The sequence below is a fragment of the Microcebus murinus genome, chromosome 10, assembly GCF_040939455.1.
Source record: "Microcebus murinus isolate Inina chromosome 10, M.murinus_Inina_mat1.0, whole genome shotgun sequence".
NCBI lineage: Eukaryota > Metazoa > Chordata > Mammalia > Primates > Cheirogaleidae > Microcebus > Microcebus murinus.
This window is the reverse complement of record NC_134113.1, coordinates 17,336,361-17,350,025: the sequence shown is the minus strand read 5'-3', so window position 1 is coordinate 17,350,025 and position 13,665 is coordinate 17,336,361. Positions and strand designations below refer to the sequence as shown.

Sequence of the window (13,665 nt, the reverse complement as noted above, 5' to 3'; positions counted from 1 at the left end):
TGAGCGTCGGGAAAAGGACACTCGCGTCCTGGGGGCTTAGGGCAACTTCCCCGCTAGGTCGCCCGGGGATTGTGGATACTCGCGTGCCACCAGCTCCCTCGTTGCCCCCTCGGGTACCCAGCCCGCTCCCTGCCACTTCCCTCTCCCAACGCGGGCGGGGGTGGGTGGCAGCACCGAGGCGATTTCATTCGCCTTTTTTTCCTCCGGGTTTTGTCATGGAAACGCTGACACAACCTCCAGACGGCGGGCGAGCCCGGCCGGGGACTGAGGGCTTTTGGGACCCTGCGGGAGCAGCGGCGCGCTCCGCACTCCCCGGGAAACAGCTGGACGCGACCACATCCCGGGCAGAGGCGGGGGGAGCGCGACGCTCCGCCCCGGCGCTCGGCGCCCTCCCCGCTCGCGGCTCTCCGCAGGCGCCCTCCCCCCGCCGGGGGCCGCGAGTTGCGTTTGGTAAAACCCAGCCCCGGAATATATAGACCGCTGGAGCGCAATGAAGTAGCCCTTGGAGAGCAGGGAGGGGGCCGTCCGACAGCCACAGCGGCCAGCGCGGCGGCGGCGGCACCATCACCGCTCGCACCCCGGCCGCCCGGCCCGCGAGCAGGCAGCGGCGGCCGCCGGCGGGAGCGGAGGAGGCGGCGGAGCAGCGCGAGGCGACGAGGCGGAGCAGCGGCGCGCGGCCGGCGGGGCCACGCATCTGGGCACTTCCCGACCAACTCCCGCGCCTTCCACACCCCCGCCCGGGCCGGGGGCTCCGAGAGCCGCCGCCGAGCCAGCCCGATCCTCCCGGCGAGCCGTGCCCAGCCCTGCCCTGCGCCTCCCGGGCTCCGGTCCGCGCGGCGGGCTCCTCGCTCCTGCGCCCCGGGCGCGCCTCCCGGACACCCCGGTCCCCGAAGCCAGGACAAAGCCATGAAGCCGGCGCTGCTGGAAGTGATGAGGATGAACAAAATCTGCCGGATGGTGCTGGCCACTTGCTTGGGATCCTTTATCCTGGTCATCTTCTATTTCCAAAGTATGTTGCACCCAGGTAGGGGGCGCGTTAGCGTGGTTTTGTTGGATATTTTCTTCTCTCTCGCGCTCTCGCTCGCTCGCTCCGCCTGGTTCCTGCCGCTTCCAGTCTTACCTCTTCCCCCTCGGCCTCTTCGGGGCTCCTTGCTGCCCGGGTCACCCAGTCGGGATGGGGAGGAGGAGGGAAGGTGCGCTCCTTCCTCTTCTTCCTCCCGGCTCCGAGCTGGAGGATGGGACCAGGAGGGGCGGTAGTTTTTTTTTTTTCTTCCTCCCTCTTCTTTTTTTCTTTGTGTCCCTTGTCTGTCTGTCTGCGAGGTGGCAGGGAAAGGTAGAGGTGTGGGGAGCTGCCGGGGTTGAGGTGTTGGTGCGAAGAGAACCAAACTCCTTCCCCGCTCCTGCCCAGGTCGGGGGATGAAAGAGGCCGCCTGGCTGCGCCCGGGCCGCTGCCTTCCTGGTCCGTGTCGGGCGGACGGTGCACGCCCGGGCGAGGCTGCGAGTCCCTGCAGCTGCCCGGGAGCCTGCGACTGGGCTCCCACGTGTCCGGGGCTCGGCGCGGAGCTGAGCAGGTGTGGAGACAGGCTGGGTGTCTGCCGCTGCCTCTGCGCCCGGCACCGATTGTTTGCCCCCGGGGTCCAGCTCCGCAGTGACCTTGCGGCTGGTGCCCTGGGGCCAGCTCCACCCCTTGCCCCCAACCCTTAGCTGGGGACTCCGAGCTCCTGGGCCATGCTTTGGCCACCGCAGTTTTGGAGGAAACTTTAGCCAGGTCCTGGGCTGACCGTCAGTTTGCATCCCTCACTCGTGGGTTCCCAGCACCCGGAGTCCCCTTTGCCGTGTGGGAATAAGTCCCTTTCCTCCGGTCCCTTGTGGCTGAAGGCAAAGTTTCACATCCGAAATCTGGACGGGGAGAGGGACGAGGCTCACCGCTTCCGAGGGGCGCGAAGGAAAGTTTGGGACCTGGGGAGGGAGAGGCGCCCCAGCGCGGCGGCCGGGGTGGCAGCTCGGCGCCGCAGCCCAACAGGTAGACCCTTCCGAGCAGTCCCCCGCCACGCCGCGGTCCCGCCACGCCGAGGTCCCGCCACGCCGCGGTCCCCGCTTCCCATTCCCCCTCCCCAGCAGCTCCCGCCCGGCCACGTTGGCTCAGAGATCCATATTTTACGCCTCCGAGTTGCCTTTCTCAGCGTAGTCACAGCAATAATTTGCTTTTCTAATAGCAGGGAGGAGGGAGGTGGAAACACATTTCCTTCCAGGGAAATGGGGCTGGTGTTTTTCATTTTGCCTCCCGCCTCTCCTTTCAGTGTGTAGCTCACACTTTCCTCGAGCCCGCGTTTGGGTCCACGGCAGGGGAATGAAGCTGTTCTTTCCATCGAACGGGCCGGCCGGCTGCCGCCTGCGAGATTCCTTGACAGCGCCGGGACAGGCCGGCCCTCTGTCCCCGCTCGGCCTGGGGCAGTTGTGAAGGCCCCCACACTGCCAAGGATATGGTCCCACGCTACCACGTGTAACCTCAGGACATCCGAGCCAGCCCTGTAAAAGATGGCTTTTGTTTGCTGCTGGGTATTTTTAGTTTAATGTCAGCAAACTACACCACTGTTTTGTCTCCTCACCCAAACCTGTGGTTGTGAAACTTCTAAGGCGATTTAAAAATGGACCTGGCTTGCATTCCGGCAGCCAGGCCTTGGTTGCAGGGGGCAGGACCAGACAGATAGGGACATCTGAGAGTGCCAAGGTCCTGGGGCCACCGGACAGTGTAGGCCAGACTCATCCCAGAGGGCCAGGAGACTAGGTGGGGTGCAGATACACTGGGGCTCGAACAGTGTAAACAAGGGGCCGGATGATTTGGTCTGGACTCTAGAGTTGTGTTCAGGCCTCTTAAAGTTTGGCTGGGACCGTGTGTGCCAGTCAGTCTCTGCAGAAATGCCTGGAATAGGATGAGCCCTCAGTCAGCCTGCAACGGGAATGCACTGTAGCTTCTCAGTACCTGTTATATGCTCAGTGAAATACGGTTTTCAAGGATCCTTTGGGCAAATTGGGAAATAACTATCTAGCCAAAGATACAAGGAAGAAACTTCCAACTTGTAACTGGCACTTTGCTAAAATTTCCCTCTCTAGTTAGAATATGAAATTGACTAGAAAGTGGCAGTCACTCCTTTTGGTCTAGCCTTTTTGGAAGGAGGCAGAGAACCTTTTCTAGGCTTGTGCTGATAAGTACCCTCTGTCACTGATCCTGCTTTCCTTTCTTGTAACATTTCCTCTCAAGAAATGGCATTTGTTTATTATGTGAATTTCTGTAAGTGTACTTTTCTGACATTTCCCCCCCCCCCAGTCCATAGGAAATTCTACTTTCAAAATATTCTGTTGAATGTAGAATTGCAGGTAGTTCAATGGAAAGGTCTTCCTTATTTTGAATTACATATAGTTCTACAGAACTCAAAGTCAACAGTTTATTATTACATGGGGCATAAAAATACACTTTGAAATCCATATTAAACATTTTCTTTTTGGGGAATTCATTTTATTAAAGTACGCTGTTGATGATGGCTCCTGCTAAATCTTTTTCCTACTGGTTCGAATTTCTTTAAAAGTTACACAATCTTTTCTTCTCTGGAGGATCTTAGGGTGATGATGGCTGATCCTTTAGCCTGGCTCTGCAGTTTGGGCCTCTCCAGATCACCGTGGGAGAGGCAGAAGGGACACCAGCATGGCACAGATTGTGTTGCTAAAAATTTGGAGCCCTCTGGCATGAGTTCAGATACCTGTATGTGAAAGAGAAAAAATAGTATTGCAGAAGCGATGGATTCAGGCTTCATTGGTTGGTAGCTGGCTGGTGAGGGAAAGAATAAAAGAGACAGCTGGCTGGGGTTGCCTGCTCCTTCCTCAGATTCTAATCTGGGGTCCATTGTCTTTTACACTTTTCTAATTCCTAAGATTGAGTAATTTGTAAATTTGAGTCAATTGCAGGAGAGTTTAGCAGAAGGGGGCCTTGTCAGGAGGACAGTTTTCTTTAGAAGTCTTTGATAACTCTTAGTCAAAGACTAAGAAGATTTTAGTCTTGATTAAGAGTATTTTTTAAGGCAGGGGCCAGGGTTTAGGCTCTGTTTTAATCCCAATGTTTTTTTCACAGTGCCTCAATAAAATATGTGCTGCATGAGTGCATGCAGTGGCCAAATTCCAGAAGACCCACTTTTCAGGTTTTCAGGAAGGTGGCTTCAGGCGCTTGCCAAGAGTGCCTGATCAATAACTCTGGCTGTCTGGTGGCGACACTTCCTGCCTTCCTGGTCTCTGAGTTCCCCCGAGACATTGACTCAGTTTAAGCTCATCAGGCACCAGATAGGAGCTTTCACTGTGGTCTAAATTTGGTGCCCTTGGATTCTGGGGAGGTTTGGCCTTGTTTAGCCAGTTGAGCTAAAGGAATCCATTCACAGGACAGATAACCTTCCATGGGCGAAGTCAGTGAGAATGGAATCAAATACCTGTGGTTTCTGCACAGCTTTGCGTCCATTAATGAATGTGTCCTGGGAAAGTTCCTGGCTTACATGAAAATGTCTTGCATACCTCTGCAGATGGCTGGGCTTTGATGGAGCTATGTCTTGCAGTACAAAGCTCAGAAGCCCCCAGGCTGCGAGATTGTGTGGAGTTTAAGAAGACAGCTCACTGAACCTTCCTTTTGTGTTATTCTGTAGGATTGTGGTTTTTGTTTGAAAGCTACTGTTCATAGAAAGAAGCCAGCAGAGGAGAAAGCCTTTCTTTTCCTCTCTCTCTCTTTTTTTTTTCTTTCTCTCTTTATTCTTTTCTTTTGTAATATGTTTATTTTCACTGTCATCTGGGATTTCTTTGCACTGTTTATTTAAAGACTTCTCAGGTTACCCCCCTTGTAGTTTCACTTAATCAGGTGGAGTATAAAATGCATTTTGTCTTATACTTTTAAAATAATTGTAAACATAATATGTGCTAAATTTAGAAAATTTAGGATATACAGAAGAGAAACAATCCTTCTTATTCCACCAGCGAGAGGCAACTGGTACTTTAAAAAACTATATTATAGATATAGATGTGTGTGCGTATATATGCATATATAAGTAGCTGAGACCACATTATACATTTTGTATCCGGTTTGATAATATGTATTTTAGACAAACATATCATTATGGCAACTAGTTATTAAGTTTAAGGACAATGTTTGGCTATAACCTTTTAAATTTATAGACCTGTATGTGACTCCATCCCGCATCCTACCCCTTTGTAGGATGTCAGTCTGATATGGTTCCTTTGTTTGTTGCACAAATTTGGTTTTACATTAAATAATCTGTTTATACATGGAATGAGTTTGGAGTCATACCCACTCATAGGGGCTGTTCTTATGTTATTTACCTAAAACTTCCTTTGAAAAGGTGTCAAGAGGGTCTCAAACAGGAGACTCTTATGAATTCTGAAAACAGCATTAAATAACTAAACAATAAGACATTTTCAGTATGGGGTCTCCTCTTGGCAGTTTAAATGTTTTCACCTCGATGGGGCATTTTCATAGCTGTGCTAAGATGGAACTGATAGACCTAGGCTATTTCCTTTGACAGTTATAGGGCCTGTTCAGGACTCCTGGTTTTCATTGCCTTCTGAAATAAAAGGGGTGATCATGCACCATAGAAAGGGTGGTTGGGGGATTTCTGCGGGGTGAGGCGGGAGGGGGTCTCTCATCCTCCAGCAGAAGTGACTACCGTCAGTATCTGTCTGGTAGAAAAATCATTTTGCTCAACACTAGCTTTATCAGCACAGCCATTTAAAAACAGGAAGTAGAAGGCTTTCAAGTGCAGGCACCACCCTTTCCCTTATTAAATCCACCCCTGAAAGGACAAACCTCTTCTTAATCTGGAGGTCAAGTGAGAAAGGCCCTCATGAAAATCATTGTCAGCGGGCCTCTTCTAAGTTTGTACTCTGAGAAAAACCAGAAGTCATTCTGCTGACTCATTTTTTTCTTTTTTGTTTTCCTTCCCTTGAAGTTTTGGGATCCCATCTTTTTAACAAATAAAAGGGGAGGCTGTTCTCCCTACGGGATCGTTCAACAGTCTGATCTGTCAATTAAAATTTCCCGGAACTTATAATTTGATGCATGTTAGATCCAGTGTGGTCGAAACTTACAAGCAGAGTTCTCTCTCTCTCCCTCTTCCTCTCTCTCTCTCTCTCTCTCTCTCTCTCTCTCTTTGTCTCTGTCTCTCTTCTACTCTGTGCCCTACATTCTAGCAGAGTAGACAAACTTTAAGCAAATGTAGATGTGAAATATATGGTATATATCAGATGGTGTGAAGAGAAAAACAAAGCAGGGAAGATGGGTGAGGGATGGGAGAGGCAGGGGCTGCAATTTCATATGAAGGTGAATAGGGAATGCCATTGATAAGATGACAGTGGAGAGCACAGACTGCAGGAAGGGAAAGAGCTGGGCATGTGTCCATTGCAGGAAGCATGTTCCAGGCAGAGAACATGCATGGCAAGGAGGTCACAGTACCTACCGGTAGCAGAGCAGGGGAGGGAGGTAGCCAAGGACTAGGAAGCAGGGAGAGATTATTGTGTTGGGCTTTGGCCTTGAGCATGGATGGGATGGGAACCGCTGGAGGGTCCGAACAGGGGGGCTCCTAGGGAAGGGTGACATGGGACAAGGGTGGAGGTGATGTAGCAGAGCTGAAAATGAAGTCTCTTACCTGCACTTTTGTGTTTATTTTGGGGCAGCTGATAGGACACTTTGGTAAAGTGGTCATGTCACCATGTAGATCCCATTTCCCTTCTACTGCAGCCCCATCCCCAGTAGACCACCCCCATTTTCGAAGGTTAAAGCGGTAATGTATAAATCAGAAAAAGAGATTTGAGGACAATTTTGACTGAGCTTGTTTGGAGAAATTCTTAAAATCTTTAGGGCGCCATCCATGGCATGCATGAATAAAAATACCATACAAAGTGCCGGACTTAGGCTCTCAATAAAAATATATGGACTAAATGGATTGATGACCTGGGAGTGGAAGACCTGAGTCCCAGTCTGAGGTCTCCCACTTCCTAGCACCATGAATTATTGTGTTTTATTGATTGCAAGACACAGTGTTTTCCCACATTTTAGTATTTATGCAATTTGTGTTATAATTGATGGCATCTTAGCACTGTGCTGCCCTTTAATGAGCAGGCTTTTTCTTTTGTAGCAGTGTGCCTTAGTGATTGATGCCCTCTGAGGCCGGTGTACATTGCGAAAGTGCTTTTTGTAAACCGTGGCACACTCCACAACTGCAGTCAGGTGAAGAAGAAAGGCACTCCTCCACGCGGCTCCGCCCGAGGGCCCTGGTACCGGCTAGCCGCGATGACCTGCTTCTTTTAGAGGCTGAGCAGGATGCAGGCTGTCAGGGGCTTCTCCGCTTTCCCAGGCACCTGTTTCCAGAGCCTCAGGGCTTGTAGTTAGTATCTCTCTGATGAGGCTGGTGAAAGAGTCAGAATGGGAAGCGTAGGAAATCGAACCTGCAAGTTCAAATAGATGTGGACGTGGACATTTCCTGGGGAGAGTATCACCGATGTGGATTTTTGTTGCCTTCAAGACCTTTGCGATTTCTCTTCTTCAGCCTTTTTGGAAATATATTGCTTGTTTACCTGTCCATCTTCCCCTTTGGATCCAGCAAGGCATGGATTATGCAGGTTCATCTTTTATAGCCTCTGAGCCTGGCCCAGAGGTGCTTAGGGAGCGTTTAAAGCATACATGGGTGATTCTCGAAGACACCCCTTCCACCTCTGTGGGCGCCCCACCGTGTGCATGGAACCCCGGGGAGGAGCCAGGTTGGGTTGTCGTGTACAAAGAGCTGCTGCTGTCTCCCAGACCTCTCTGCTTCTATTCTGCTATGGTTCAGGGCAGGATATAGAAAGGAGTCTAGGGTATTGTAAGCAGAAAGGTATTTTTTGGAGAACATTGGGTGCTTATAAAATTGTTGGAGAGCCAGAGGCATGGGGCTCCAGGAGTGACTCGCAGCTAATGGGAGTGGTATCTGTAATAATTTATAAACAAATATTGGCATGGCTGCTCAAAGCAACTAACTCACCAAGAGTGCTGTCATTTCTGAGACTGTGCCTGGAACTATTGAGTTTATTTCAAGAACAAACGGCCGATAAAGCCAGAGAGTGAACCCTGGAATGCTGTTGCAAAAAGCCCTCCTGTCCCCATCACCAATTTTGCCAGCAGCCAGACAGCCCCAAAGCAGGAAGACGGCCTCTGCCTCACATCTGCTCTCCAAATCTCAAGTGACTGCTTCTGTTTGGAGGAACGAAATTCACATCCAGAACCCTAGCTTCAAAGGAGCCTGGGAAATACAGCTCTTAAATTCCCAGCCTCTGCAGACTAGAAAGACTTCTAGAAGGGGGCAGTGGGTATAAGGAATGATGAGCAAATAACCACAGTACACACCATACCCTAGCGGTAAAACATGTTTGAACAGCCATCCCCAATAGATTTTGATTATACATAATTTATATGTATTGCTGCCATTGTCTAAATGTCTAGGCTAGGATCCGTTCTAACAATGGTGATTGTAAATCCACACGTTCATTCTCTTCTGGATAATTCTGTTGGCTGACTCTTTGTCAACTCTGATTCTTTCATTCTTTTGACCTTGTAACATGGCCCACAAAGATTTGATGGAGAGGTGGTGCCCAAGGGGAAGGAATGCCATTTTCTTGCATGCTTGCATTGTGTTGTCTCCACGCTGCATTGTGCTATCTTGGCTGGGGTCTCTTTAAGCCTTGATTCTATTTGGTGAGGATAAGGATAGTTGAAAGTAGATATTAATAATCTAATGTGGAAATCTACTTATGATTCAGTTGTAAATAGCGATCCGTAGACGTTGACATATGCAGAGAATGGTGAGAATATGGTAGTGACCACTATAGTTCACTCTGTGCTTGAGGATACCTGCTTGAGTTTCATAAAAGTTTCATGTAATTTGATATGACAGGTTAGATGGGGGGTTTTGTGTCAATCTGTAGTCTTAACATTGGTTAAATTTCTCTTTCTAGATTAAATAAAAATAGAAGGTCTGATGTTTCCTTCCCAGAACCCTTTGTGGTACAGTGTCCACTAGACTTTGGAACCTCAGGTCTAGACTTGCCTTGAATCATTGTCAGACCTGCCATAATCAACTTTGGGTAAAAGTACAGTATTAACCCAGTGCTAGAAATTAGCAGTGGTGGTGGCTTAGTTTGGCTTTAGATAAGCAGTGTGGGTAGGGCTGATATTTGCAAGTGTCACTGGGAATTCAGTTCTATCTCAGGTAGATATGGATAGAGACAAAGAAACCTGGTAATATAAGTGTTTAAGTCCTTATCATTCTGTGGCTGGAGTGGTTATCTTAACCGCCTTGGGAAAAAAACCCACAGGCAACTCTGGTGAAAGAGGCTGGTGGCTGGGTTTCTGTTAGAAGCTGTTAACTTCAAAGAATCTCAGAAGAGGGAAAACACAAAGGCCTCTCTCTAAGGTAGGGTTGCAACAGAACATTTCGTATTTCTTAACAGTTGACATATTTTTCCTTTAATATCACTGTATGTGGGCACTCGCTATAGTGAAAAGAGCAAAGCGTTTGGAGTTCAGACACCAGCATTTAGGCCTTGGCTGGCTACTATATCCATTTGACATCATTCTGGGCATTCTTGCTGAATGTTTGCTAAGAGTTAGGCCCTGTTCTAGCCCCTGGGGATACAGTAAAGGACAAATTAGACCCAAATCCATGTCCTCATGGAACAGACAATAACAAGTGCATGTGAAATTATGGAATATGTTTTTGATGGTGACAAATGCTACAGAGGAAAAATTAAAGCAAGGAAGGGGGATGTGAAATGGCAGTGGTGGGGCGATTGCAGTTTTAAATAGGGTGATCAGGGAAGGGCTCTTTGAGAAGGTGGCTTTGAAGATGAAGCGAGGTGAGGATACATGGGGAATGAGCTGATGGAATAAGAAAGATATTTATTGGGTGTTACAGAAGGCCAGCTTGGGTTAGGTGTTTAATATATATTATTCCTCACAGGACTCTTGTAAGGTATACACTAGCATCATCGACATTTTACAAGGGGGGAAATTGAGGAATAGAGACTGTAACTTATCTAAGATCACCAGCCAAGAGAGGAATTGATGGAACTAGGACTAAGCCGGGGCTGTCTGACTTCACGCCAGTTGTCTGAGCATCTAGCAGGGGCTCTCAGCTGGGCGTGACTCCTCTCGTCAACCACCCCAAGGCGTGATGAGAACTATTGGAATTCGGTGGGAGGGATCCTGCAAAGGGTGGGACCTTTCTGCCCATCAAAGATTATTTCCACGGGATACCACTAATGCGCCCCTTCGAGAAATACCTCAAGACACGCTGCTGAAAGCAGCATCTGATGTGGTACTTGGCTGCACCCCGAGACTTGGGCGAGCGTTCGGCACCTTGTAGGGGCTTAATGATTGATTGAATGCGTGGACGTCACAAACCTAGAGATTTCTTCCCCTCATTAGCCAAGAGAAGGTAATGATATTAACTCTTTTAAGGGTGGTGGTGGTAAAGATTAAATGAGAAAGAAAGTAGATGTGAAAATGCATTGAAAATTGATGTAAAAACAGCATACACATATTGTTGTTCTAATTAATGCACTGTGGTTCCCCATTCTAAGACTTTGTCACATTTACAACAATGCTGTTGTATTTCACTCTGTTTGAAACCTGAGCCAATTTTTATCCATTTCACATGTGTGTCCTATATGGTAAGATTTACTGGAAGGGTCTGATTTCTAGACTCCTACGACCATCTCCTTTCTGTGTGCTCTAACCCTCTGTCAGCATGTTCACTGGCACACCTCCCCGCCATGGCCAACGCGTAGCTCTGCCGTGGCGTGGCTGTTTGTGAAAGCAGAGTTTATATTTGATGAAAAACCAGCCTTGTGGTTTCATGCGAAATGCAAAGACCAAGGCTCCCCCCCCACACCAATTATGCACATAATTACCCTCAGGTTCCCATTAGCTTTAACAAGTGCCAGTTGAAAAATAAAACAACACAGGGCAGCAGTCAATGCCGTTTCCGAAGGTGAACTCTGACGAGGATGAAAAGCGGTTTCAGAAAGGCAACAGTGGTGTCATGGCAGCCCTTGCTCGGGCAGTTGCCGGGCTGGCTGGAGTGGCTCATTGCAGGGGGCAGAACTGACTGGCCTTTGTGTCCGCATTTGGACCTGCCGTGTGCTGAGGAGGACCTTCTGGGCTCTTCTTGTCCGGGGGTCAGTCCTCCCCACCCCTCCGTAACTGCAGCTGTCGTGGAGCTTGCTTGGGGATGTCGTGCAAAGCGGAGGTGCAGGACCCTTTCCTCCCACCCTCACCAGACCAGGTATGACATTTAGTTAAAAGACTCTGTAACCCTGATTTGGGCTGTGTTTGAGACAGTCCCTCCTGGGCTTCATGGCTAAGAGAGGGGTGGGGGGAGTGTATGTGCTCATTTCTTTAGGAGTTGAAAAGTCTCTATCTTTTTCAGCACGTGGCCCTCTTTCCTGCCTCACATGATCATCGATTTAGACCATTGGTTCTCAGCTGGCTTGCCGCCTCCTCCTTTTCTCCCCGCAGGGGACAGGTGGCAATGTCTGGAGACATTTTTGGTTGTCTAAACTGGGGAGGGACTGCTCCTGGCATCTAGAGTCCAGGGAGGCTGCAGAGCGTCCTACAACACACTGGACAGGCTCCCTGGCAACAGGGAACAGCCCAGCTCAAAATGTCAGTCGTTGGGAAACCTTATTAGAATCCATATTTTTCAGATGCATTACTAAAAAAAAAAAACCAGTAACAGCAATGACCACTTACTAAGTACTTCCATATTTCAGACAGTGTGTCAACTGCTATACTTGGATTATCATTTTTAATCTATATCAGTGTCTTGTGAGGTGTGAATTTGCCAATCCCATTACACAGATGGGGAAACTGAGGCTTAGAGAGTTGAGGAGCTTGCCTAACTAAAAAGCTGGAACAGGATCCCGGCTCAGGCCGGACTAACATCAAAGGCTGTGCTCCTCATCTCACCAGGAGGCCCCGGCTACGTGTTCTTGGTTTCAGCTAATTAGGTCAAGAGGTAATTATTTTATAAGGGCCGTATGCTCAGCTGTAGACTCAGTAAGTGGGACATTCAGTGATAGCCTCTTCTCTTCTTACTCTGCACTCTATCCCTGGTGAGCTCATCCCCTCTCGGGGCCAGTGCTTTCATCTGTGTTCAGATGACACTCATCTCTCTCTTCAACTGGGATGTGAGCTGAGGTCAAAGTGTTACCTCCCGTGTGAAGCCTTCATCCCTCTCCTCTTGGTCAGAACAAGGGGTGGGCGTCCTTCCTCTGCGTCCTTGCGGTATTTTACACGTGCACATCTGTATTGTCACATGCGCTGGTATGTCGCTCCTTCAGGGCAGGTGCCGTGTCTTGTTTGCTGCAGTATCCCGACATCTAGAATTCAGCCCGGGACCCAGTAGTCACTCGGTAAATATTTGTCAAACGAATAAATGCATGGATGATAATTGGCCACTCAGAAGAAAATCCCCCTTATTGGAATGGAGGGTGTGGAATTTTCATTGCTGATTTGATTTTCAGTTTGATTCGACAGTGACCTGTCGTTTAAGAGAGCCAAGAACAACCGCTTTAAATACTGGGGCTAGATGTAGACACAGCCAAAAAGTGAACAACTCTCAAAGTTGTGGTAATTGTAGCGCTGCAACCTCAACAGCAATTAGCGTGTCCCAGGAAGGGATCTGCTGATTTAGTTTGCAGTGGGAGCCTTTGAAACAAGACTCTTGCAGAGCAACCCTGTCCAGTGGAAATACACCACCAGCTGCATACGTAACCACATTTCTGGTAGCCGCATTGAAAAAAGCAAAAAGAAACAGGTGAAATTAATCTCTAAAATATTTCAACAGGTATGCAATATTAAAACTTTTTGCAATGTTTTCTTTTTCTTTCTTTCTTTCTTTCTTTTTTTTTTTTGGTACTGAGTCTTCAGAAATCCAATGTGTATTTTACACTGCTGGGACATCTCAATTCAGACTAGCCTCATTTCAAATGCTTATTAGTCTCATGTAACTAGTGGCTACTATAATGGAATGGATAGTATAGCTCTAAAGTATTAGAGAACTTTTTCAGCACTGGACTAGGATTGGTTTTATTTTGTCCTTCCCTCCCATTTTTTAAAGGGGATGTTGTCTTTCCTGGGTTTTACCCATATACCCTTTGGCAAGAATAGTGACTGTCTTAGGACTTGACGTGTTCAATACGAGATGTTGGTTGCACAGTCATATATATATATACCTGAAGTCATTTCAGGCCTCTAAGGTATCTTCAGAGTCTGCTAGTTAATCAGTGACCATCTGAAGCTTGACTGTCCTCCTGAGATCCCAGCACACTCTGCAATGTAGGGGAGGGACAGTGTTATCAGCTCCCTTCTGCAAATGAGTTAATGGAGACTCAGAAGGATTCAGATAATCATTTACACCTTAAGATGGTTCTAATGCAAACATGAGAGTGCAAAGAGTGGCCCAAGGAACAATCATTCTACCGGGGTGGACAGAAACACGATTAACTGCCTGATGGGGCCATATGTGATTGGGGTTACAAACAAAGGGCTGAAGAAGGAGAGAGGAGGGTGGTTGATTTCAG

The 13,665-nt window shown here is 48.4% G+C and overlaps 1 protein-coding gene across 3 annotated transcripts in view; it reads left to right on the top strand.

Moving 5' to 3' along the window:
• Positions 1–255: 255 nt before the first annotated feature.
• CHST11 (carbohydrate sulfotransferase 11) overlaps positions 256–13,665 on the top strand; it is a 260,744-nt gene continuing 247,334 nt past the window's right edge. The window contains exon 1 of one of the 3 annotated variants that reach the window (XM_012772730.3): positions 256–1,024. In XM_012772730.3, the coding sequence (XP_012628184.1) occupies positions 907–1,024 (118 nt within the window). In that variant the 5' untranslated portion in view covers positions 256–906. The remainder of the gene's footprint in view (positions 1,025–13,665) is intronic. The other 2 variants (XM_012772731.2, XM_012772732.2) reach the window with 2 other exon arrangements.